The sequence below is a fragment of the Macaca fascicularis genome, chromosome 4 (genome assembly GCF_037993035.2).
Source record: "Macaca fascicularis isolate 582-1 chromosome 4, T2T-MFA8v1.1".
In the NCBI taxonomy this organism is placed as follows: Eukaryota; Metazoa; Chordata; class Mammalia; order Primates; family Cercopithecidae; genus Macaca; species Macaca fascicularis.
The window spans coordinates 26409819-26437734 of record NC_088378.1 but is presented as its reverse complement, the minus strand read 5'-3'; the positions used below and the strand labels follow the sequence as shown (position 1 = coordinate 26437734).

General features: G+C 35.9%; 1 protein-coding gene across 1 annotated transcript; it reads left to right on the top strand.

Moving 5' to 3' along the window:
- Nucleotides 1-32: 32 nt before the first annotated feature.
- Nucleotides 33-27916, top strand: SERINC1 (serine incorporator 1). Its single transcript, XM_005551702.5, has 10 exons — nt 33-148; nt 12824-12985; nt 14824-14993; nt 17220-17299; nt 17554-17691; nt 19376-19545; nt 19679-19769; nt 24194-24338; nt 24455-24685; nt 26083-27916. Exons 1-10 carry the CDS (start codon nt 110-112, stop codon nt 26216-26218), a joined length of 1362 nt encoding a protein of 453 aa, XP_005551759.2. The 5' UTR covers nt 33-109; the 3' UTR covers nt 26219-27916.

The following is a 27916-nucleotide window of genomic DNA, read 5'->3' as shown; positions in this document are numbered from 1 at the left end:
GTTGAGCTCTGTGCCGGAAGTGTCTCGCAAATAGTAAATAATCTCGGAAAGGCGAGAAAGGCGCTGTCTCCATCTTGTCTGTATCCGCTGCTCTTGTGACGTTGTGGAGATGGGGAGCGTCCTGGGGCTGTGCTCCATGGCGAGCTGGGTAAGGTGCTTTTTGCGGCCTCTGGGTGCTAGTGGGAGAGACTAAAGAGAAGGCGACCCGAGCCGGGGTTGGGTGAGCCCGGCGGGAATGTGGTGCCCCACCCAACAGGGAGTGCCCTCTCTGTCCCCGTTTTCTTCTCGTCTCCTCTCGTCACTCAGAGTTCGCTTCAGAGCTTTGGGTCTTGCGAAGAACTGATCACTGGCCGTAAGGTGTAGTGGCGATGGGAAGATGACCCAAATTGAGGAAGAGAACTAGAATAGTACCCCTCCCCCACCCCTGCTTGGTGAGCGCTGTCTCCCATTCTTTCAGGCCCCTTTTCATGGTTTTGTTTGTATCTGCCTAAGCCATCTCTACAAAGGTCTTTGCTCCTTTCCTTCTGTGGGGTACCCACTCTGTTGTCATCTCTTTCCCGGCGACCTCAGACTGCCGCACTGTCGTTCATGGATTCATGTCGCCCTCTTTGTTCTGTGGCGCAGATTATGATTAAAAAGTGCTTGTCGTCATTTGGGACCGCCTGGCAGTAATGTTAATTTAGTAATACTGTTTTTGAAACAAGTAGTCATAGCTCTGTCATGACTGTTTGAAGTGTCAATTTCAAATTTCAGCTTAAAATTGAAATTTCAGATGACACGCACATGTTTTGTGCCTAAAGACCAAATTGCCATTAGGCACAAGGCATGCGTGTGTCATCTGAAATTTCATGCTTAATTCGCTGTACATTACATTTTCATTAAAGGATTGTTAGAGTAAAACTATTTTCAGTATAGTGGCAAGACTTTGGTCCATGTGGCATAAATTTATTTCAGTTTATTTAAAATAATCTCTGCCCCCTCCAAAATAGTAGGCAAAACATTGGCAGTGCAGTTAATAAAAGATATTTGTAATTTTAGGCGAGGTATTTGGATTCAAATCACTTTTCTTTAGTCTGGAATTTCTTAATTCTGTTTCTAACAATTGCTTTTCTGACTTCCCAAATAATTCCGTTATATATACTCTTTTCAAAAAGGTTTTCATATGTCTTGAACTAAAAATTTTGAATTTTAATCAAATAATGATGTGGAGATTATTACTCCAGCCAGTCTGTTCTCTTGATTACATGATATTTCTTCTTGCACGGAAACCTGGAATATTTTCTCTTAAGATATTAGAGAGTTTATTGACTTTCATACAAAGGCATATTTAGTGTAATAAACAGTTTTGAAAGCTGGTAATTGATTATCATGTAAGATTGTTTTCATCGGTTTTTATTGGAAGATGTTACGCAGTTTAATTTGTAATGTCGTATCTTGCCCACTTATGAAGTAGGCATGCTGTAGTTTTTTTTGTATATAATAGAGATTTAAAAGATGAGATACATGTTTTCCGTTTTACAATATAGATCGCCACCTTTATTGATTAGAAGAATGTCCGTGATAAAATTGACACTACCTTTTAGTTTCTGTGTTAATAGCGAAGTAAATTAAAAAGGTAGCAGTGAGGCAGTTTTTTAGAGACGGGGGGTCTCAGTGTGTTGGCCGGGCTGAAGTGCAGGGGATAGTCGTAGTGAACTGCAGCTTGGAACTCCTGGGCTCAAGTCTTAGTACCTCAGCCTCCCAGGTAGCTGGGACTACAGGCAGGTGCTACTGTGCCCGGTTTGGAATTTATTTTATTGTTTGCAGTTTCAGTAATCTTTTCCCCTTTTCTTCTTGTGCCTCTGTCTCTATTCATTAATTGTTTGATTTTAGTGCAGGCCGATAGTCATTGAAGGGAACCATCTCTTCCACATTCTTAACAGTTAATGTGCTCATTTACTTAGAGGTTTTGATGAAATTAAAATTTATTCAACTTTTCCAAAGTAACATTCAGGGCCTGCCGCGGTGGCTCACGTCTGAAATCCCAGCACTTTGGGAGGATGAGGTGGATGGATCACTTGATGTCCGGAGTTGGAAACTAGTCTGGTCAATATAGTGAAACCCCATCTCTACTAAAAATACAAAAAAATTAGCTGGGCGTGGTGGCACATGCCTGTAGTCCCAGCTACTCGGGAGGCTGAGGCAGGAGAATTGCTTGCACCGGGAGACAGAGGTTGCAGTGAGCCGAGATCATGCCACTGCACTCTAGCCTGGGCAACAGAGCAAGACTCCGTCTCAGAAAACAAAACAAAACAAAACAAAAAAACCAAAAATTAGCCGGTTGTGGTGGCGCACAACTGTAATCCCAGCTACTCGGGTGGCTGAGGCAGGAGAATCGCTTAAGCCCAGGAGGCACAGGCTGCAGTGAGCCAAGATGGCGCCACTTCTCTGCAGCCTGGGCGACAGAGTGAGACACTGTGTCCAAAACGAAACAAAACAAAAAACAGACCAAAAAAAAAAAGTAAGATTCAAATCATTAAATTAGATCAGGTAAGCCAGAATTAAAAACAAACCAGCCTCATTCGTTGTTAGTACAAGTTTCTGCAGGCTTAATCAAATTTAGTAAGATTTTTCCTTATTAGTAAAATAATTGTAGAAAATGGCTAAACTAAAAAGAGATAAATTATGTGTAATAGCACTGAGCAGAAATTGGAGTGTTAAATTGTTCACTTTTTGTTTGCAGCTAAGAGGCCTAGAATTAGATTGATTATAATCCTTGGTTCATGGCAGTATAATTTTTTATTCATGCATGGTTGTTTCTTTTTTCGATTGGTAATTACTTCAAACATTATAAACATCATACCAACTAATCCTATAACTACAATATTACCAATCACTAATACCTACTTACATGCTTTTCCCCATCCCAGTCTCAACATTGATATTAGTGAGTAGACAGAATTGATTTTTTTTTGAATGACTGAACCTTATATACAATACCTATCAAGATATTTAAGGTAGTTAAGTCGTTAAGAACTAGTGATTACTAAGTGCGTATTTTTTGCCAACCTCTCCTAAATTTTTGTTAATACAGTGACTTGTTTTATAGAAATAATTTATAGTTGCTATGAATGGTCAAGCAATGCAGAGTAGAAGTTAAATAAAAATGTCCCCTCAAAATCTTCCTTCTCTCACAATGCATGGGTGCATTGTGTATTTGTATACACGTGGGTGGATGAATAGACAAAAGTACATTCTTAGGAATGGCAACATTTTAGACATTTTTAAGCAAAGCATTGAAATTAATTTTTCTTGAATTTAACAAAAGAAAAAAAGTAATTCTTGAATCTTAACATTTGTCAAAAGAGTTTCCTAAAAAGATTCTTCTAAGGAGATGTTTCTATAGCAGTGATTCTCAACTGGACACAGTTTGGCTCCCCAGTGGGCATTTGGCAATATCTGTAGACATTTTTCATTGTCACAACCTAGGGTGAGGGGTGCCACTAGCATCTAGTTAGTTGGTAGAGGACAGGGATGCTGCTAAATCTACAATGTATAGGATAGCCCCCAACAACAAATAATTATTCAGCCCAAAATATCAATAATACCATGGTTAAGAAAGCCTGTTTTAAGTTTAAGAAAAACATTGTATAAAACATTGAAGTTGGAGTAAATTTTTAAGGACATTTTAATTTTAGATTCACTTCTCTGAAAAGTGGAATAAATCAATATTCACCCATTCCCCTAGTTCCCAGGGTTAATTAATTGTATGATTTTCAAATTTTTTAATTCATAATTCTGTATGTACATATTTCTCTGTGTGCTTAAGAAAAATAGTACCACTCCCATTTCCACCCTTTGGAGACAGTATTTCTTTTGGTATTTATTGCCACATTTCTAATTAACATACATATAGTGTATTCTTGATTTTATTTGTTTGTTTTAGACACTGTCTTCTAACTATGGAAGATGAAGATTTAGCAATCATCCCTTGATTTCAACTGGCCCTCATCCCTACCCCCACCAAAATCACATACACTCATTGATGTCCCCATAGCTTTCCATAATACTAAATAATTATGGTAAATGAACATTATTGTGACTATTTATATAAGTTTATATCTGTAAAGCTATAGTAAGCACTTAAATATTAGTTCTTTATTTGTGTAATGCTCTTCATAGGTCAGCCTTGTAACAAATATACAAAGACTTTTCCTTTCATGCACAAAATTTTGTGTTCATTGGTTTACTTTCTTTTCTTTTCTTTTTTTGACAGAATCTTGCTCCATTGCCTAGGCTGGAGTGCAGTGGTGCAAGCTCACTGCGACTTTGGCCTTCCGGGTTCAAGGGATTCGCTTGCCTTAGCCTTCTGAGTAGCTGGGATTACAGGCATATGCCACCACACCCAGCTAATTTTTGTATTTTAGTAGAGATGGGATTTTGCCATATTGGCCAGGCTGGTCTCATAACTCCTGGCCTCAAGTGATCCACCTGCCTTGGCCTCCCAAAGTGCTGGGATTATAGGTGTGAACCACCGTGCCCAGCCTATTTTCAGTGTGTTTAAATTATTTGACCTCAGACTTTTCCCCAGCTGTATGCATCTCTCAGATACATGTCATGATTGATCAAACCTTGGAGGTTATCTCTCCCAGAATCATCTGACCTGCTGTAGTCTGTAGTCACTGTTTTCATCCTGGATCTCACTTTATCCTCAAATGAGGATGTATGTTTCCTCTCTCTTAGGTTGAAACCCTTTTTTTCTTCATTGCTTGTTTTCTTGTGGTTGATGACCATGTTTTGGTGTAGTGCTCCTTGACAGAAGCACATAGGAGGCACACTTTGGTCATAGAATTCTATATTGGAAGTCATTTTCCCTCAGAATTGTGATGCTCCTTTGTAGACTTGCAGTGTTGTTGCTGGGTATTCTGAAGTCATTTTAGAACCTTTTTCTGTATGACCTCTCCATCCTTCTCTTCTCCACCAGTTAATTACATTTCTTGAGTTATTTAATTTTCTCACCTGTATTTTTTACATTGTTTTTCTGTTATTCAGATCATGTGCTTCCTGGACTGAAACTCGACGTTTCTTCCTTTCTGCTTTCCATCTCATTGGCTTTTTGCACTGTTTTCTGAGAAATTTCCTTGATTGTTTTCAGAACTTCCATTGAATTTTGTTTTTTAAGTTTTTTTATTGACTGACTGGACTTCTGTTGAATTTTTAAACCTCTGCTCTAGGGGCGGTGTGCTCACGCCTATAATCTTAGCACTTTGGGAGGCCAAGGTAGGCAGATCAGTTGAGCTCAGGAGTTGGAGACCAGCCTTGGCAACATGGCAAAACCCTGTCTCTACAAAAAATACAAAAAAATTAGCCAGGCGTGGGGGTGTGTGCTTGTGGTCCCAGCTACACCCAGCACATCTGTGATCCCAGCTTTTGTGGAGGCTGAGGTGGGGGGATCACCTAAACCCAGGGAGATTGAGGCTGCAGTGAGCTGTAATCATGTCACTGCACTTTAGTAAAGGCTGCACTCCAGCCTGGGCAACAGAGTGAGACTGTCTCAAAAAACAACAACAAAAACCTCTGCTATAACATTTTTAATTACCAGAGGTTTGTTTTGTTCTCTGTTTCACGAAGTCTTGCTTTGTCACCCAGAATGGAGCGTAGTGGCGTGATCTTGGCTCACTGAAACTTCTACCTCCCAAATCCAAGCAATTCTTAAGCCTCAGCCTTCTGAGTAACTGGGACTACAGGCACGCACCACCATGCCTGGGTAATTTTTGTATTTTTAGTAGAGACTGTTTCACCATGTTGGCCAGGCTGGTCTTGAACTCCTGACCTCAAGTGATCTGTCAGGCTCAGCCTCCCAAAGTGCTGGGATTACAGATGTGAGCCACCATTCCTGGCCTCTGTTCCATTTTTGTAGCATCCTGTGTTTGTTTCATGGAAGCAGTCTTTCTCCCTTTTTAAAAAAATCTTTATTTTTATCTTTACGATGTACGCTATACTATATAATTAATATACTTTGTAAGTATATTAGAAATATTAGATTTTTTTATGCTTTTATGTTTGAATATAATTTCTTTTCAAGTTTCTCCTATCCACTCCACCCACTTTCATTGATCTTAGTGTTTTCCTCAGTATTCAGTGGTCAGTAGCTATTTGTTCATATTTAGGAGTGGGACACTCAAGAGCTTGGTGTAGGACTTGTCAGCTGTGACTACAGTGAAGTGATCTGGCTGAACCAGTTTATTGTGGAAGCCTGATGCAGATATTTATCTAGGGCTATTGATAGATCCAGGGTACACTTCCAGTCTCTAACCTGAGGAATATACTTTCATTGTGGAAGGCAAGTGAGGGAAAGAATGATGAGGTTCTTCACATTCAGTACATAAAATTTGATTTAATTTTATGTTTTTAGTACGAAACCCCTTTTGTCAACTCTTCTTGGTGTTCCCCTGTCAAACCTCATGTTTTATCCTTTTCAGTTGGTTAGTGCAAGAAATGGAATGAAATCTGGGAGTCTTAACTACTCTTTGAAAAGACATTCAACCAATTATCAATTTTTACTCTACCCTTAGTACCGCTTACAGAGACTCCTGGTGCCACCAGTTCCTGAACTATTTGGGTATTCCACCAAATGAATTGTGTTGCTTGTTAACTTTTTCCTTTGATAACTTAGAATTCAGCTTTCTCTGTTAAGGCTGTTACTACCTTGTACTTTCTACTTTCCAGATTTGTTCTCCTAGTTCTTTTTGACTTTTTTATTTTATTACTTATTTTTTAAAGAAAAAAAAAAAACCCAAATCTTTATTTTTTATTTGATTGGGATTTCTACAGGGAACATAGGTAAATTAATATATTCAGTCTGCCATCTTTAACCAGAAACACTTTGTACTATCATTTTTATGTCGCTATTATGTTGTACCATAGAGACGTTGACTGGGGACATTCTATGTTTTAATAAGCCCTCCAGGTAATTCTGGTAGTTGTTACAGTTTGAGAACCAGTGCTCTAAACTTAAGTGGATGCAAAGCTCTCTACCAGTCCTTGGCTTACCATTGCTTTGCTCTAATTTTTTATTTTAATGTCATCTCCTAATTGACCACATTTTGTCATCAGTAGATTTTTCAAAAAGGATTTATGGGTGCCGGAATCTTTGGTTTTTGAAAGTGTCTGCTAAATTCTTGAGAGACATATAGTATACGAATTTCCTTCAGAACTTTGTAGTTATTTCTGTATTGTATTCTGTCTCATATCAGCCTGGTTTCCACACCCTCCCAAAACAACTCTGCACATGCATAGGTGATTTGTTTCTTCTGCCTGAGTAGCTGAAGAGTTTTTCTTTATTTTAGAAATTAAATAACCAGATAAGTCTGAGTTTAAATCTTTTATCACTTTTTTTCCTCTTCTCAAAAAGTAGTGTGCTCTTTTGATTTACAGATTATTTTTCCATCTAAGGAATTTTTCTTATATTAGATCTGTGAATATCCTTTAATTCATTTATTTAGGGTATTCTCTATTTTAAGGACTTTTTTTAGTTAAAGTATAATTTATATACAGTAGAATTTACTCTTTGTAATATACAGTTCCATGAGTTTTGACAAGTGCATCTAGTCATGTAACCATTTTGGAACATTGATCATCCTAAAAAATTGCACTGTCCTGTCCTTGGCAACCCCTATTTTCTGTCTTTAGGATTTTGCCTTTCTAGAGTGTCATATTAATGGAATCCTACAATATATAGTTTTTGAGTCTGGCTTCTTATTACTTAGCACATAATTCATCTGAGTTTCATTCTCCATATGTTTTTATTGTTAGTATTGTTTTTGTTTGGATATACCACAATTTATCCATTCACCGTTTGAGGAGCCTTTCTAGGTTTTGATGATTACAAATAAAGTAGCTATAAGCATTCCCATAAAGGTTTTTTTGTGTGTGATTATAAGGTCTTATTTCACTTGAATAAATATCTGAGTGTGGATTTGCTTATTCATACAGTAAGTGCATGTTTGACTTAAAAAGAAACAAACTGGTTTCCAAAATGGTTGTACCATTTTTCATTCTCACCACCAAAGTAAGAGAGTTCTAGTCACTCTGCATTCTTGTCAGTAGTTGGTATCAGTTTATTTCCTTTTAGCCGTTCTAATATGCAGGTAGTAGTATCTCTGATTTTAATGTACGTTTCCCTAATAATGATATTGAGCACTTTTTCTTTGCTTATTTGCTGTCTATATGCCTTTGATTAAAGTATCTGTTTAAATATTTTGCCCATTTTTTAATTGAGTTGTATGTTTTCTTATTACTGAGTTTTTAGAGTTCCTTTTATATTCTGGATGCCAATGATTTATCACATACCTCACTTGCAAATATTTTCAAGTTTATGGCTTGCTTTTTCATTCTCAGCAGTGTGTTTTAAAGAGCAAAAGTTCTTAATTTTAATGAAGCCCAATTCATTTGTTTTTCTATTGTGAGTCCTTTTTTTATATGGTATCCAGGAAATCTTAATTTTCGTATATGGTTTGATTATGGCTTAAGGTTAACTTTTAAAAAAATGTATGAATATCCAGTTATTTCAGCACCATTTATTAAAAAGATTATCCTTTCCATAGTGAATTGCTTTGGTATCTTTGTCAAAAATCCTTTGATCATATTTGCATCAGTCTATTTCTGAACTTCATTGTGTTCTGCTTACTGTGTCCACCCTTTTCCCTGTATCACTCTAATTACTGTCACTTTAATGCTAGTCTTGAAATCAGGTAGTGTGTCTTTTAACTTTGCTCTTTTTTCAGACTTGTTTGAGCTATTCTAGTGTTTTTGCCTTTTCAGCTAGTTTATTTCTGTAAATCTGATATTGGGATTGTGATTGGAATTAGACTGAATCTATAGATAAGTTTGGAAAGACCTGATATCTTGAAAATAATTGTCTTCCAATCCATGAACTCTATATTTTGCCATTCATTTAGGTCTTTGATTTCTTTCATCAATGTTTTGTAGTTTTCATTATTTGAGATCTTTTCTATGTTTTGTTAGATTTATAACTATTTTCTTTTTGTTTTCAGTTGTTACTAATATGTAGAAACATGATTGATTTGTGTATATTGACTTTTTAATCATGTGACCTTGAAGAGTTAGTTGTAGTTGCATTTTTGTAGGTTCTTTGTGGGGTATTTTTGTTGTTGTTGTTTTTTGTTTGTTTTATTTTGTTATCATCCAGACTCAAGTGCAGTGGCACTATCATAGCTTACTATATCCTTGAACTCCTAGGCTCAAATGGTCCTCCTGCCTCAGCTTCCCAAATTGCTGGGATTACGGGTGTGAGCCATGGTTCATGGCCCTCTTTGGGATTTTCTATGTAGACAGTTGTGCTACATGTGAAGGGGGCAGTTTCGTGTCTTCTATTCCAATTTTTATGTTTTAGTTTTTTTCTTACCTCGTTGTATTGGCTGGGACCAATACAACTTGTTTGATATCTTATGGAGAAAGCATTCAGACTTCCATCATCAATTATGGATGAGAGCTATAGATATTTGTAAATGCCATTTATCAAATTAAGGATGTTATCTTCTGTTCCTTGTTGACAGTTTATATCATGAATCGGTATTTAATTTTGTCAAATGGTTTTTCTATATCTATTGAGATGACCATGTTTTTTCTTTAGTCTGTTTTTACGGTCGAGTTCATTGGTTGATTTTTAAAAGTGGAACCAACCTTGCTTTTCCAGGCTAAACTCTACCTGGTCACAATATGTTACCCTTTTTATATACTTTCATATTGTTTTTGACTTGCTAAAATATCATTAAGAAGTTTTTATGTTTATGAGGGATATTTGTCTATTATTTTCTTATGATGTCTTTGGATTTAGTCTCAGTAATTCTGGCCCATTTTTTTAAATAAGAAGAATGTATCTATTTACTGTTTCTTTTCTTCTTTTGTATGCAAATCCAAATTTCTGTCTGGTATAATTTTCTTTCTTGGAGGATTTCCTTCAACATCTCTGGCAGTTTAAGTCTGCTTGTTTGGATTATTTTGTCTTTTGTATTCCTGAAAATGGTCTTTATTTCGCCTTAATTTTTGGAAGATACTTTCACTGAGTACAAAATTCTGTTTATATATTTTTTCTTTCAGTACTAATTTTAGGCTTGAACCGTTTCTTACTAGAAGTGTGATTTATTTCTTTGTTCCTCAGTTTATAATGTACATTTTATTTTTCTGCCTACTTTTAAGATTTTTCTGATTATTACTTTTTTAAAGTAATTTGATTATGATGTGACTTGGTGTGGTTTTCATGTTTATTTTGCTAGGGCTTTGTTGAGTTTCCTGGATCTGTGAATTAATAGTTTTCATAAAATTGGAAAAATTTTGGCAGTTACTTCCTCAAAAGCACCCTTGTATCTGTTCTCTCCAGTTCACTTCTCTCCAATTGAAGTTCATCTCTAATTTCACTTATATTAGGCTATTTAAAGTTGTCTCACGACATTCCGATCTTCTTATTTTTATTTCTTTTTCATTTTGGATCATTTAGTTTCTTATGTCTTTAGGTTCATTATTAATCTTTTCTTCTGTCTTGTCGATATTTAGGGGGCTTATTTTGTCATCTGGAGAAGTACGATATGGGTCTTAATTTTAAATTATCTTGCATGTCTGTCCGTAACATGATCAAGTTTTCCTCTACCTCCTTGAGCATGTGAAATAATACACTTACAAGAATACTACAGTGCCCTATTTATAAATGATCTCAGTTATCTGTATCATTTCCAGGTTGATATTGACTGATTGATCCTCATTATAGGTTGTATTTTTCTGTTTTTTGCCTGCCTGCTAATTTTTTGTTAGCTGTCCAGTGTAAATTTTTCCTTGATCAGTGCTGGATATACTTTTATTAAAAAATATAGATATATTATTGGGCTTTTATCTTTGACTTGGGTGATTTTACTTAGAGACAGTGTGATCTTTTTATTTGCCTTTAGGTTTCGTTAAGTGCAACTAGTGCAGCCTTCAGTTTGATGGCTGATTTTTTTCCAGTATTAATTGCCTTCTGATATCTCTACCCAATGCCTCATGGATTACAAAGTTTTTCACCTCTGGGTGGTAAAATTCCCAGACCCTCCCTGCAGTGGACGTTCTCCCCAGGCAGAAATAAGGGCCGGTCAAGGTGGGCCACGCCTGCAATCCCAGCACTTTGGGAGGCCAAGGTAGGCGATCACCTGAGGTCAGAAGTTTGAGACCAGCCTGGCCAACATGGTGAAACCCCGTCTCTACTAAAAATGCAAAAATTAGCTGGGTGTGGTGGTGTACGCCTGCAATCCCAGCTACTCAGGAGGCTGAGGCAGGAGAATCCCATGAACCCGGGGTGGGGGCGGGGAAGGTTGCAGTGACCGGAGATCGCACTACTGCACTCCAAGCCTAGGCGACAGAAGGAGACTGTCAATCGATCAATTGGTAAAATAAGGGCCAGTCATAGGGCTCACATTGTCTCCTCTTAGAAATTACTGCTTGACATTGCCCGTTGTTCATTGTCTGAAAAACTTGTGTTTTCCATTGTTTAAGTCAAGAGGATGAGTCGGGTCATGGTTTCTCCATCTTGACCTGAATTTATAGTGATTATCCCAAGCCTTTTTTCATCAGTAATTTTATTTTTACCTATGTCTGTTTTGTTTCTTGATAGTTATTAGTTAAGTCTGTTTTTCCCCTTCTCATTTCTTTAGCCCTTTGATTCCCACTTTCCATTGTGTTCTGTTCTTATTTCATTTTTAAGGTCTCCTTTTTTTAAAAAAAAAATATTTTTGTTATTTTTTTATAGCTCAAATGAAATACTGGTAGAGAATTTCCTTACTGGATTATATTTATTTCAGACTGAATTCTTCATATGCCTTATATTTTCTTCATTCCTTTTTCTGAGGGGAGATGTTTATGTTTAATTTTTGCTAAAGTATATTTACATAGTTGCCATGACATTTATTTCTGTTTTGTGGACGTTTAATATAAAGCAGCTTTATTCTTACCTTATATTGGTTGGTGTAGTGCTCTAGCTGGTATCTAAGACTGTTTTCCCCTAGAGTTGTAATTCTAGGCCTGGAAGATCTGGTTCTTCCACCTTCTAGAAGTCTGACATCTCAGCCCAGGTTATGGTATTATGAGAATATTTACTCTGTGGCTTTCTTAGATACTCGTAAATACTCTGTACCAGTGTTGCTCTCTCCTGGACAGGAAGATATTCTGTTCCCTTGGGAGCATGCTGCTAGTTTAGTGTGGTGGTCTCTGTTCCCTTGGGAGCATGCTGCTAGTTTAGTGTGGTGGTCACTGGAGAAAGTTAGCTAGCCCCAGTTGTATTATTATCCTTTTTGGCTCACTCTAGTTGTAGTTTTCATTATCACTATCACCAGGTCAAAAGAAGGAAAACATATCAATTCACTTTTTTTTTTCCTCCCTGGATGTATTTGAGAATCCTCAGAATTTTGTGTATTCTTCAGTCTAGTATCTGGGGGCTAAAGGGCAGGCGCTGGAGGTGGTGGGTTTAGCAGCTGTGCTACTCATGTATATTCCATTTCTTTTCTTATTTAAACTTTGGTTACTACTGATGATTTTTTCCCCCTTTTTGTTTTAGCTGATTTGTTCATTTTACCTGTCATAGAGTCCAAGGGCTTTTTTGTCTTTACTCCTTCTTAGAAGTTGCTAAGTTTTGTGGTATATAGATAATTTATATGAACCAAATACCTTATGTCCCTTGATGTAATTACTTTGAGTCTTTTTTCTTTTTTGGATAGAATGTCAATTTTCATTGTATCATTTTAAGATCTACTGATTTACTGGCTTTTAATAATATTTTTAATAATATTCTTTTTCCCAGATACCATGTTTGTGTGGAAGTGCCCCGTGTTTGCTATGCCGATGCTGTCCTAGTGGAAACAACTCCACTGTAACTAGACTGATCTATGCACTTTTCTTACTTGTTGGAGTATGTGTAGCTTGTGTAATGTTGATACCAGGAATGGAAGAACAACTGAATAAGGTTAGTCTCATTTCTTATTTATTGATTAACTGAGGCTATAGGGTATATATGTATATGAATAAAACTGATTCAGGGATATTGTAAACAGATTAATATAGAATATGACAGTATGTAATCCTAGTTGTAGTTTATAATCTTTTAGGAAAAACAAAGATAATATACGTTAGCTTGTTAAGTTCTTTGATGGTGGTACAGGAAATGTACTGTGGTAATACACAGAAGTATAATTTTAATCAGGTGTCAGAATCTCAGTGGGTGATGGAAAAAAGGATATTCTAAGAATAGTTAGAACTTTCATATACAGAGATTGAAAAATAGAAAGCATAATGAGTATAAAAGAGCTTTTTGAGCAAAGTATCTGTACTTTAGGAAGATTAATCTTACAATTAATAAAGTATAAAAGTCAAGCAGTTAAATATGGAGGCTGTTGCAGTGGTATAATCAAGAAGAGAATAGAGGACCTGAAGTAAGATTTTCTGGATGTAAAATTGACTGAACCTGGCATTGAAATATTGGCAGTGATGGAATCATAAATAACAACCAGATTCTGATCCTAGAAAACTGGGAGAAAAGTGTTGCTGTTAACCCAGAAAGAAAAATTTTTAGAGAGAGTCAGGTTGTGGAAGGAGATGGGGAACATGTAATAAATTTAGCTTCTAACATGTTGACTTGGTGGTATTGTATCATGTACGTGTGTATATTTATATATATATATATGTCTTAGTTCAGGCTGCTATAACAAGAGTATCATAGGCTGGGTGGCTTAAGACAACAAAAATTTATTTATCAGTTTTGGAGGCTGAAAGTCCGAGATCAAGGGGCCACTATGGTCAAGTTCTGGTGAGGGTCTTATTCCTGGTTTACACATGGTCATCTTACATTGTTGAGAGAAAGCAGCAGCTCTCTTCTATCTGTTTTTATAAGGGCATTAATCCCATCCTGAGGGCTCTACCCTCATGATTTAATTACCACCTAAAGACCCCATCTCCCACTATCCTCCCATTGAGGGTTAGGCTTTTAGCATTTAATTTTGGGTAGACACAAACATGAAGTCCATAATAATATACAGCAGCAAGTAGAAAACATGAAGGAATTTAAAAGAAATCACAGCGGCTAGAGACTGCCTTGAGGATAGAAATTGAATGTTGAAACCATGGCATCATATGCTGAAGATCATTCAGAGTGAGCAGAGCTAGAACTTTGCCAGAATCTCTTACTTAAAGGAGTTAGTGGAGAAAGGAAAAACTGGGAGGGAAGGGATAACAGAAAAAAAAAAAAAAGTACAGGTTCTAGGAAGAAAGTTTTAAGAATGACAGGGATAGTGTCTATATAAAAATGGGATTAAGGAATGTGATTAAGCAGTAGCCTTTGGATTTGAAAACTAGTACATGACTAGTGTGCTGAAAAAGCAGTTCTTTTTAGAGTGCTGGGACTGGAAGGAGTGGGAGGAAATAATTTATTCTTACATATATGAATAATAGATGTATTAATAGTTTTGAACAGTAGTCTCAGAAATAGCACTTACACTACCAAAACAAGTATATCATGCTATTCAAGTAGAATGCAAGTTTTTAAAATGTAGGATAAATCTGTAACTCAAAATAACCATCCAGCATAGAGTTGGTATTATAGTTTATGATTTGCTCAGATGGGGATTTAACTCTTTTTTCCCCACTGGATGTGATTAAAATGTATCAGACTCATCTTGAGTACATATTCATCATAAATTGTAAAGCAAATTCCAGTTTTCTAAACGTTTACTTAAACTATTTGATTACATGTAATTTTTACTTTTACTTAATGAAAAAATGATGGATCAAACCCTTTTGTTTTTCTAGATTCCTGGATTTTGTGAGAATGAGAAAGGTGTTGTCCCTTGTAATATTTTGGTTGGCTATAAAGCTGTATATCGTTTGTGCTTTGGTTTGGCTATGTTCTATCTTCTTCTCTCTTTACTAATGATCAAAGTGAAGAGTAGCAGTGATCCTAGAGCTGCAGTGCACAATGGGTAAGTTTTCAAATAAGCTTCAATATAAAAGCCTGGGTAGCTTCTCATTGGTAATTGCCAGTTTATCTAAGGAAACCTTAAGGTAAAATAAACTTATACAATTTGCAGAATTACTTTATTCGTGAATGACAGGGTGAGAAAATCTTGTTTTTACTGGAGAATGTCAGACTTTGGATATTAAATAATAGCTATAATAACCTCTGATCCACAGTGTTTTATATTTTCATCCTAAAAAAGAGACTGTGTTATATTTGTGACTACTAAGGGAATAGCTATTTCTCCTCCTCCTCTTAACTTTTGGTGGACCAATCCACTTGCATGGAACTCTCAGTTCCCTAGACCCAGAGAGCAGATTTTTCTAGGTTGGTTGTATTAGACAACCCAGAAAGAAACTTCAGGGTTTATTTATCATCTTCCTTCATATAGAGCACTACCTCTGGTACCCTTATTTAACTGTTTTAATATCTGCTGTTGCTTATCTAGTAACATGTGCTACCAAAGACAAAAGGAATAAACAAGTAGAATATAAATATTAATGAGAAAATATGTGACAGGTTGATTATCTTTTATTGTGTTCCTTTAGTCATTGATTATTTTGTTAAATTATTAGAGTTTTAGATGGAGGCATTTATCATGTGTTTATAAAAACTATTCATTTATACAGTTCACCTTATACTTTGATATATTATCCCACTTATGTGAATAAGCCTGTGAAATGGAACTAACATTCTCATTTTTTCATAATGAATTAGTGAGAAATACATCTTTCTCAAAATGGTCTTAAAAGCAGTTTATATAATTGTTGTCTTTTCTGATAATCAAGTGTATTAGGTTTCTCTAGAGGGACAGAACTAATAGGATAGATAGATATATATACAAAGCGGAGTTTATTAAGTGTTAATTTACATGATCTCAGGGTCCCACAATAGGCCGTCTGCAAGCTGAGGAGAAAGGAGAGCCAGTCCGAGTCCCAAAACTGAAGAACTTGGAGCCTGATGTTCAAAGACAGGGAGCATCCAGCATGGGAGAAAGATGTAGGCTGGGAGGCTAGGCCAGTCTAGTCCTCACTTCTTTTTTGCCTGCTTTATATTCTAGCCCTGCTGGCAGCTGATTAGATGGTGCCCACCCAGATTAAGGGTGGGTCTGCCTTCCCCAGCCCACTGACTCAAATGTTAATCTCCTTTGGCAACACCCTCACAGACACATCCAGCATCAGTACTTTGCATCCTTCAATCCAATAAAGTTGACACTCAGTATTAACCATCACAAGTCAGTACTTTGCATCCTTGAATTCAAGTTGACACTCAATATTAACTATCAGAAGTCTACCCATCGTCAACTTGAACCCGAATACACCTCCTGAGACCATACATAATCTGCAAATGAAGACAAAAATAAGGTCAACTGAAAACACACCAGTCCCCAACCCAAATACTATTACATAGTTAACAATACTTAAATGCTGATGTGAAGTCAGTAAATCTTATGTCACATGATAAAGGAGAAAGGAAATGAAAATATTTTCTTAGTACGAGTATATGCATGCATGAACATGTTTTTGACAAAACGAGGAAGTACTTATGACAATTACAGCCCTCATTTCTGCAGCTGGACATGTGGTCGTAGCTGGTATTGATGATTGCCTTCTGCTACCCATTCTTTATTCCCTTTGCCTTCAGCAAGCAACTCAGCAGGTGTTTTTTTCCTGATGGAGTGACCCAGTGATCTCCATAAACGCCTGCTTTAACTGGGGGACCACAGTGATGTTTTGGGTACCCTGGAATCAATGTCAACTCAGAACCAGTGTCCAGTAGTCCCTGAAATGTCTTATCATTTCCCTGTCTTTTCCAGCCATTTGCTCTGATGCTTCCTCTAGCGCGGTCTGGGCTTTAATCCATTCCTTTCACATTTTGACTTGCCTTTCTTATCAGATTTTTTTTTTTTGCTTTGTTCTTTCCAATTGGAAAGATCTATAATATAAGCTTGGGTTCATGGTAATGGTTAATTTCACTCTCTCTCCAAACTAAGTTATCTAAATATGATGATTACCTTGTTTTGTAGTTACAAATATGGCTACACTCCAGATCATCATAATATCCTCAGAAAGAAGTAGACCATTCACATAAAGAGTAGCTGTTTGTTAAGATGCAGTTTAATGATTTCATATATGAAATTATTTGATGAATGAATGTTTATTAATAAAAATTATGTTTCTTTTTGTTTTAGATTTTGGTTCTTTAAATTTGCTGCAGCAATTGCAATTATTATTGGGGCATTCTTCATTCCAGAAGGAACTTTTACAACCGGTAAGAAATCCTTTTTAAGTTGTTTGACGTTGATATTTTATAAAGGAATCTGAAATAATTGTTACCTGGAACTATAACTCTAATTGTTCGTCTTTTTGGGTGTATATATGTGTGTGTGTGTGTGTTTTCCCAGTTGGCAAAATCAAGATGTTCATATAAAATTTTATTTTCCTTTTTGTGTACTGTGATTTTTAAAGGAATTGATAAAAATCAAACTAACCAACCACTTATGTATGCTTTTTTTTCCCTTTCAGTGTGGTTTTATGTAGGCATGGCAGGTGCCTTTTGTTTCATCCTCATACAATTAGTCTTACTTATTGATTTTGCACATTCATGGAATGAATCATGGGTTGAAAAAATGGAAGAAGGGAACTCGAGATGTTGGTATGCAGGTAAGCTTTTGTCGCAAAACAACTTCAGTATAGTTGAACTTTGAAGTCAAGAATAGATATGTAGACCAGGTAAATCACTTAGGATTTTTATGGTCTAATTTCCTACGAAGAGGTATTTAATTTAAACTCAAAATATCACATTGTATCAGCAACTTGGTGATTAGATCTTTTAGCAGGTTAACTGGGAACATAACCCAAGAACCGGGAAAGGATCCAAAAGAACCTGAATACAAAGCATGTGCACTTTATAGTCTAATTTTCTAGCCTACAATGGGTTAAAGGTAAAATATTAAAGGGAAGAGGATTGCTAGGAATAGATAAACACACAGTGATACAATTCATAAACAGCAGCAAATAAAAATATAAAAAGCAACTTGGACGTTTTATATAAGTACAAAGGATGCTTTTATGTGCATCAATAACAACTAAAGGAATTCCTATAGTGATGTAATTAATGGTTATTTTTAATGATGAGGTCGAGTTCTTTGGGGTTATACTTGAAAACAGATATCACAATTCAGATGCTTACAGGACCAAACCAGGTAACAAAAATGAGCGAACAGGAAGACAAAGTTTAAGTGCATAAGCTTTGTCCAAATAGTAGGGACTACAATGAGTTCGAGAGTATGAATGCCCCATCTAAAGTGCATTGCTACTGCTCAGCTCCATTTATTAGTTGCCTTGTGGGAATGTGAACTCAGTATTGCTTGATTTTTCTAATGTTTTTCAAAAGAAGTCATAAATCTGGATTTTCATTCTAAATGACCTGAGTTTCAGCTAAAAAAAATTTTAAATTGGAGTGCAAACCAAATCCGTTTCTGCTGGCCTAATATTCTTCTCACACAACTAATTTGTGGGGTGGTTGATCTCAGTGGTTCAAGTTAAAATAATTTGGTGCTCAAAGAAACAAGCTTTAGTCATTTGGAAATTTCACTTACATTGAATACCTTGTTCTCTAAATGCAAAATCTAATGCAAGGGTTTCTGTCTCTTTTGTTCCCTGCTGTATCCCCAGGGCCTGGAACGCAGGCATTCAATAAATATTTGTTGGATGGATCCCCTGTCAGTGAGGCAAATCTACATAAATACTTGTATATTAAGCACATATTAGCATAAAGGCTAAACAACTTGTGTATGTTGAAATTTACATAGAAAAAGCATAGGTTGACTTATTAAATAATAATGACTTACCTTTGCATAATATGTATCTTTTAAGATTTTAGTTCATGAGGAAAAGCATCATTGTTATGAGGGCTTAACATTAAGAATGAAAACAATTTTCTTAATGCCCTTGTTTACAACTGAGTGATAATGGTTTTTTAAGAATCTTAAGTAATATTCCTCTTATAGTTATTTTTCTTTATTTTGAAAATAATGGCTAACATGTAAACATAGTTTATAAACTCTAATATAGATATTACTAATAAATCATATTAGTTTCTTACTAACTTGCCATCCTTGCAAATGTGTAATAGTGAGATATGTGTAAAAACTAGAATTCTTAAGCAATAAAGGTCGGAATTAATTTTCTTTCCTGCTTTTATAAGCCTTTATAATGCTGACAATGTTAGTTGCTTAAAATATATTTTTTGACAAAATGACAGATTGTTTATAAAACAGGTCCCATTTCTAATTGCTAATATTTCTGATAAAAAGCTAATTATCCAATTATATTTCTTTCACAGCCTTGTTATCAGCTACAGCTCTGAATTATCTGCTGTCTTTAGTTGCTATCGTCCTGTTCTTTGTCTACTACACTCATCCAGCCAGTTGTTCAGAAAACAAGGCGTTCATCAGTGTCAACATGCTCCTCTGCGTTGGTGCTTCTGTAATGTCTATACTGCCAAAAATCCAAGTATGCCCTTTAAAGCATTAGCTTTTATGAAGCTTGTACCTTTTTAAGTTTTCAAAAATCTAGAATGATGTCTAGAATATTTACGTGTGTTGCTTAATATATACATGTATGTATTATTATTTTTTTTTTGTAGGAATCACAACCAAGATCTGGTTTATTACAGTCTTCAGTGATTACAGTCTACACAATGTATTTGACATGGTCGGCTATGACCAATGAACCAGGTGTGTTTTGTTTATATTATGTGTTTCTAAAGGTTCTGCAGTTGTTGTTGTTGTTTTTCCAGAAATTGTCTTTTGGTGAGATTAAATTACTTAAAAATTAGGCTCCCAGAGGAATAAAGTATGAAAAGTTTTCATCTTTGATGTATTACTATTTCTTCCCTTAGTTTCTTCCATCACTAACAAAATTATAAGAAGGTTACATGTATACCTAAGAGAAATTGTGAGTTCATTTTCAGAGCACCACAATACAACAAACATCACAGTAAAGCAAGTCAAGAATTTTTTGGTTTCCCAATGCATATAAAACTTTTGTTTATTTTACACTGTAGTTTGTTAAGTGTGCCATAGCATTATATCTAGAAAAACAATGTACATTCCTTAATTTGAAAGTACTTTATTTCCAAAAAATGCTGACAGTCATCTGAGCCTTCATCGAGTTGTAATCTTTTTGCTGGTAGGAGGTCTTGCCTCAATGTTGATGGCTGCTGACCGAACAGGGTGTTGGTTGCTGCAGGTTGGGGTGGCAGTTTTTGTATCTTTAAACTAAGACAACAATGAAGTTTGCCCATTGATGGACTTTTCCTTTCACAAAATATTTCTCTGTAGCATATGATGCTGTTTGATGGCATTTGACCCAGAGTAGAGTTTCCTTCCAAATTGGAGTCAATCCTCTTAAACCTGCTGCTGCTTTATTAACTAAGTTTATGTAAATTCTAACTCCTTTATTGTCATTTCAATAATATTCATAGCATCTTCATCAGGAGTAGATTCCATCTCAAAAAACTACTTTGTTCATCCATAAGAAGCAAATCCTCATCATTCAGGTTTGATAATGAAACTGCAGCAATTCAGTCACATCTTCAGGTTCCACTGATTAGTTCTCTTGCTCTCTCTACCATATCTGTAGCTACTTCCTCCACTAAAATCTTGAAATCCTCAAGTCATCCATGAGGGTTAGAATCAGCTTCTTTCAAACTCCTGTTAATGTTGATATTTTGACATTTTCCCATGAATCATGAATGTTCTTAATAGCATCTAGAATGGTGAATCTTTTCCAGAAGGTTTTCAGTTTACTTTGCCCACCCAGATCCATCAGAGGAATTACTCTATGGCAGCTATAGCCTTACAAAATACATTTCTTAAATAATAAGATTTAAATGTTCAAATTACTCCTTTTTTCCATGGGCTGCAGAATAAATACTGTGTTAGCAGACATGAAAATATTAACCTCCCTGTACATCTCTGTCAGAGCTTTTGGGTGACCCAGGTGCATTGTCGGTGAGTAGTAATGTTTTGAAAGGATCTTTCTTTTAGCAGTAAGTCCCAACAATGAGCTTAAAATATTCCATAAACCATATTTTCAACAGATGTGCTGTCATCTAGCCTTTTTTCTATTCATAGAGAGGCTGAATAGACTTAGTAGAATTCTTAAGGGCCCTAGGACTTTTGGAATGGTAAATAAACATTGGCTTTCTCTTAAAATCACTCTCTGCATTAGCCCCCAACAAGAGAGTCAGCCTATCCTTTTAAGCTTTGAAGCCAGGCATTGACTGACTTCTCTATAGCTATGAAAGTCCTAGATTATATCTTCTTCTAGTAGAAATCTGTTTTGTCTTTTTTGAAAATCTGTTGTTTGGTGTAGCTGCTTTCTCTTTTCTTATTTTTATTTTTTTGAGATGGAATTTCACTCTTGTTGCCCAGGCTGGAGTACAATGGTGAGATCCCCACTTGCTGCAACTTCTGCCTCCTGGTTAAGCCATTCTCCTGCCTCAGCCTCCTGAGTAGCTGGGATTACAGACTGCGCCACCACACCCAGCTAATTTTGTATTTTTAGTAGAGATGGGTTTCACCATGTTAGCCAGGCTGGTCTCGAACTCCTGACCTCAGTTGATCCACCCGCCTCAGCCTCCCAAAGTGCTGAGATTACAGGCGTGAGCCACCACGCCTGGCCAGTGTAGCTACTTTGATTAATTTTGTTGGCTAGATTTTCAGGATGACTTGCTGTAGCTTCTGCATCAGCACTTAGGTTCACCTTATACTTTTATGTTATGGAGACAGTTTCTTTCCTTAAACCTCAAGAACCTACCCCATCTAGTTTGAAACTTTTCTTCTGCTTCATTATCTCTCTCAGCCTTAATAAACTTGAAGCGAGAGATAGGGCCTTGCTCTGCATTAGGCTTTGGCTTAAGGGAATGCTCTGCTAGTTTGATCTTCTATCCAGGTCACTAAAACTTTCTCCTCCATATCAGCAATAAGACTGCTTTGCTTTCTTATCTATCATTTGTGTGTTCATGTTCACTGGAGTGGCACTTTTAATATCCTTCAAGAACTCTTTCTTTTCTTTGCATTTGCAACTCAGCTAACTGGCACAGAAGGCCTAGCTTTTGACCTATCTCAGCTTTTGGCATGATTTCCTTACTAAGCTTAATCATTTCTAGCTTTTGATTTTAAGTGAGAAAACTTGAACAGTTAGAGGCCATTGCAGGGTTGTTAATTGGCCTAATTTCCATATGGTTGTGTCTTGAAATAGGCCGGAGGAGAGGGATAGAGACAAGGAAATGGCTGGTTGGTGGAACAGTCAGAACACACAGAATGTTTGTTATTTCACCATCTTATATGAGTGTGATTTGTGGTGCCCCAAAGAAATTACAACAGTAACATAATAGGTCACTGTAGAGAGATCACCATAACAGATTAATTAATAATAATGAAGAATTGTGAAATATTACGAGAATTAGCAAAATGTGAAACAGACACGAAGTGAGTACATACTGTTAGAAAAAATGGAACCAATAGACTTGTTTAATGCAGAGTTGCCACAAACCTTCAATTTGTAAAAAGAACAGTATCTGTGAAATGCTAAAAAAAAAAAAAAAAAAAAAAAAAAGGAAAGCACAATAAAACAAGGTATGTCTGTAAGAAACTGGTTGAAATTATAAGGAAGGTATCTAATTTGCATAGAGCGTATGATCGTTGTATATAGAAAGATAAGCTCTTCAAATTCCTCTTGTTCAATTGTGAACAGTGTAATTTTTTCACATTATTAAATTACTCTTCTAGCCTGTGACTACCTTACAATTGAATTTGATAATTGGGCTTTGTAATGCATCTTATTATAGACTAGTTATATTGCATACCATTAGAATAGAATATGTTGAAAGGAGACAAATTAGAATAGACAAAAATTATTACCTATTAAAAGAAAGAAAATGATCTCTTTTCCTAAAAAATTTATCTGATGTTACATGACTCTCACTGAGTTTACAAACTGAAGGTATTTTATCATGGGTACTTTATAACTTGGAGACCAAGATTTTTTTTTTGTTTTTTGTTTTGATGTATTACAGAAAGATTTCTATTTTTTTTTCCAAGTAAGTGGTTAGAAAAAAATTACTAGTAATTTGCTTTAGAGAAGGAAATAGCCTTACTTAATTGGCTTTAAGATAAGAGTCATTTTCATTAGTAAGATGGAGTTTGACAGATCTGGCTTTGTGGGAGAAAAATACGTATTTTAGATACTGTAGTGAATATTTCACCAATCATACTTTCTTTTATATTTTATTTTATTTTATTTTATTTTATTTCGAGACAGAGTCTTGTTCTGTCGTCAGGAGGCTGGAATGCAGTGGCGTGATTTCGGCTCACTGCAACCTCCGCCTCCCGGGTTCGAGTCATTCTGCCCCAGCCTCCCGAGTAGCTGGGACTACAGGTGCACGCCACTACACTCAGATAATTTTTGTATTTTTAGTAGAAAAGAGGTTTCACCATGTTGGCCAGGATGATCTCGATCTCTTGACCTTGTGATCCGCCCGCCTCGGCCTCCCAAAGTGCTGGGATTACAGGCATGAGCCACCGCGCCTGGCCTACTTTCTTCTTTATAAAAGAATAAAACGGAGTAAGCAAGCAGTAGGTTGTTACACCTTATTGGGTAATTCCCCCGAGGCATTTGCTGGAGTCCTTATAACTGGTTTTTGTGTAAGCCATCTTGCTTTTTTAACAATGTGCTGTATCAAATGGATAAGCTTCATAAAGTCCATTTCATAATCTCAACATATGATAGAAAAGCCAGTGTATTGTGGTTTATAGTCTCTGAATTTTCTTTCTAAATCTACTAGAATTATACTAACCTTGGAAAGGTCATCTATATTCCTGACGGTAGAGGTAATTCTCTCTCAGCTCTGACATGTTGTTGAAAATTAAATGATTTAACTTTTCCAGGTACTTCTATAAAATCAGAATTGTACCACTTCAGAGGTCTTCTTCATAAGTGCAAGGTGTCTTCAGTTATTTTTGTTATACTGATGCCTTTTCCAGCAGTTGTTTTTCAGTTTGCAGGGGTATAGAGAGTTAAACATAACTTTTGTTTGCTCTGAAAAACATTTTTTTAATATATTCTAACATTTTAATTTGACTTTATGTTACAGAAACAAATTGCAACCCAAGTCTACTAAGCATAATTGGCTACAATACAACAAGCACTGTCCCAAAGGAAGGGCAATCAGTCCAGTGGTGGCATGCTCAAGGAATTATAGGACTAATCCTCTTTTTGTTGTGTGTATTTTATTCCAGGTAGGAAAAACTATGGAATTTTTTTCTTTAAACAAGAAGTCTAGCTGTTTATTTATGAATCATTTCTTTTAAAAATATTCTTTTCTCTCTCTTCTCCTAAACTCTCTTTCATACAGCATCCGTACTTCAAACAATAGTCAGGTTAATAAACTGACTTTAACAAGCGATGAATCTACATTAATAGAAGATGGTGGAACTAGAAGTGATGGATCACTGGAGGATGGTGACGATGTTCACCGAGCTGTAGATAATGAAAGGGATGGTGTCACTTACAGTTATTCCTTCTTTCACTTCATGCTTTTCCTGGCTTCACTTTATATCATGATGACCCTTACCAACTGGTACAGGTATTTATATTTCATGAAAACTCTGGATGTGTGAATTCTGATGGCGTTTTTATGATTCTCTTGTGAAACCATGATGTGATATGAAGGACTTTTTATCCTCTGATAATATTTCAAAATGTACAGCTAAATGAATAGTGAGATTAGCATGAGAAATGCAATCTTTACTTCCTTGCTTTAACAGTAACTGAAACATTGAAATAGTTCCAAATCTTGCAGAGGTTAAAATAAAAATTTTCATGAAACTAATACTTTTTTTTTTTTTTTTACAAAATCCATGTTGATAGGGGATCTAACATAACGTTGATTTTTTTCAATCCTGTAAACATAGTGAAGTAAAGGATACATCCTTTTTTCTGTTTTGTTTGAACTGTTACTAAAAGCTCTGAAAATTTTTAAATTTAAGTATGAATTCATTAACATAGATAGATTCTTAGAATTCTTACAAGCTACAATTTATGCTTTTTCTTTTTTATCACTTCAAACTTAATCCATAAATCTTTCTCTTTTAAGAGGAAGGTAGTGATTTGTAGTGTTTTCATTTTTGAAAGTTCTGGTTTTGTCCAAATGACTACTGAACGATTTGGTCAAAGATTCAGATTGAACTATGTGGTTGGGGAAGTTTTGTTTTTAATACCTTTTTAATGCATAATATTCATAAACAATTTGTAAGAAGGCCTTCAGTATCAGCAAAAGATGGAGGAAAAAGATTATTCTTTGTTGTATTTCTTTGAGTACAGCCTTTACTGATTTTTATTATTGAAAATAATAAATGTTTTTTAAAATTCCTACACTGTTGCGTATTCAGCTATAAGGATCCAGCTGGTTCTTAATTCAGATCCTTGGCTGTCAGATAACAGTAGATATTAAGGCTTTATACCAGAAGGATTCTGGTGTATTTCATTAACTCAAAAATCAGTTAAACTTGAGATATACTTTCCTTTCCAGTCTCTTAATTCTTTCTGTTTTTAAGGAGATGTCTCTGAGTCATACCAGTCTCTTAATTCTGAGAAGGCAGGGGCGGGGGGCGGGGTGGAAATCAGGTGAGGAGTTCCATATACACTTTGAACAATCTTATGTAATAGTGACATCTCATTTATCCAGAGGTCACATTCAGTTTCTCTTCTAATAACATGGCAGACATGCATAAAGTGCTTCAGAGATTATGCAAAATAACTATTTCAGAGGCCTGTGTACTTTACTCCATTAAAGGAAATAACAGATTTTTACCTTCACACTAGCAGTGTGGAAAGAAAGGGAGCAGATTAGATGCAGCAATGATATATCTGAAATCACAAACTGTATACAAAGAACACTTCTGAATTAATGAAGCTTCGTAGCTTGATGGCTGATAATTCAACCCACTTGCCCCTTTTTAATAATTTTCCCTGAAATTTTAGGTATGAACCCTCTCGTGAGATGAAAAGTCAGTGGACAGCTGTCTGGGTGAAAATCTCTTCCAGTTGGATTGGCATCGTGCTGTATGTTTGGACACTCGTGGCACCACTTGTTCTTACAAATCGTGATTTTGACTGAGTGGGACTTCTAGCATGAAAGTCCCACTTTGATTATTGCTTATTTGAAAACAGTATTCCCAACTTTTGTAAAGTTGTGTATGTTTGTGCTTCCCATGTAACTTCTCCAGTGTTCTGGCATGAATTAGATTTTACTGCTTGTCATTTTATTTGTTATTTTCTTGCCAAGTGCATTGATATGTGAAGTAGAATGAATTGCCGAGGGAAAGTTTTATGAATATGGTGATGAGTTAGTAAAAGTGGACATTATTGGGCTTATTCTCTGCTCTATACTTGTGAAATGAAGAGTAAAAACAAAATTGCTTGACTATTTTAAAATTATGTTAGACCTTAAGCTGTTTAAGGAAGCATTAAAGCAAATGTATGGCTGCCTTTTGAAATATTTGATGTGTTGCCTGGTAGGATACTGCAAAGAACATGGCTTATTTTAAAATTTATACACAAGTCACTTAAATGCCAATTGTCTGAAAAATCTTAGGAGATTTTACCCTTGATATGGGACTTACACAGGTAGGGAGTGTTCAGTGGACAATAGTGTAGGTTATGGATGGAGGTTTGGGTACTTAATTGAATAATGAGTAAATAATCTTACGTGGGTAGAGATGGCCTTTGCCAACAAAGTGAACTGTTGGTTGTTTTAAACTTATGAGGTATGGGTTCAGTGGAGATGTTTGGAACTCTGAAGGATTTAGACAAGGTTTTGAAAAGGATAATCATGGGTTAGAAGGAAGTGTTTGAAATTCGCTTTGAAAGTTAGCTTTGGGCCAGCATGTTAGCTCACCCTTGTAATCTCAGCACTTTGGGAGGCTGAGGTGGGTGGATTACTTGAGCCCAGGAATTCGAGACCAGCCTGGATAACATGGTGAAACCCCATTTCTACAAAAAATAAGCTGGGCTTTGTAGCATGTGCCTGTGGTCTCAGCTACTGAGGAGGCTGAAGTGGGAGGATTGCTTGAGCCCAGGAGGCAGAGGTTGCAGTGAGCCAAGGTCACGCCACTGTACTCCAGCCTGGGCAACAAAGTGAGACCAAAAAAAAAAAAAAGGATTGAAAATCAAAGGAGGCAAAATTTTGACAGGGAAGGAAGTAACTGCAAAACACTAGGCTTTAGTAGGTACTTATCTAAAATCTAGTCCAGTTTTCTCATTTTAAAAAATGAAGACACTGAAGTACAGACTTAAATAGCTCAGATAGCTAATTAGGAAGTTTCAAGTTGGCCAGTAATAGCATTCTCTCTGACATTTAAAAATAATTTCTATTCAAAATACTTGCATAATTGATTTTACACCTCATTACTGGTGGATAATTTATGTTATATGCATTGCTGGTGTCCAGCATGACCCATAAACAGGTCAGAAGAATGATCGAATGTTTTAGAATAAACTCCTGCTTATAGTATACTACACAGTTCAAAAGATGTTTAAAATGCTTTGTATTTACTGCCATGTAATTGAAATATATAGATTATTGTAACCTTTCACCCTGAAAATCAAGCAGTATGACAGTTTAGTTATTTGTATGTGTCACTAGTGTCTAATGAAGCTTTTAAAATCTACATTTTCTTCTTTAAAAATATTTATTAATGTGAATGGAATATAACAATTCAGCTTAATTCCCCAACCTTATTCTGTGTGTAGACATTGTATTCCACAATTTTGAATGGCTGTGTTTTACCTCTAAATAAATGAATTCAGAGAAAGT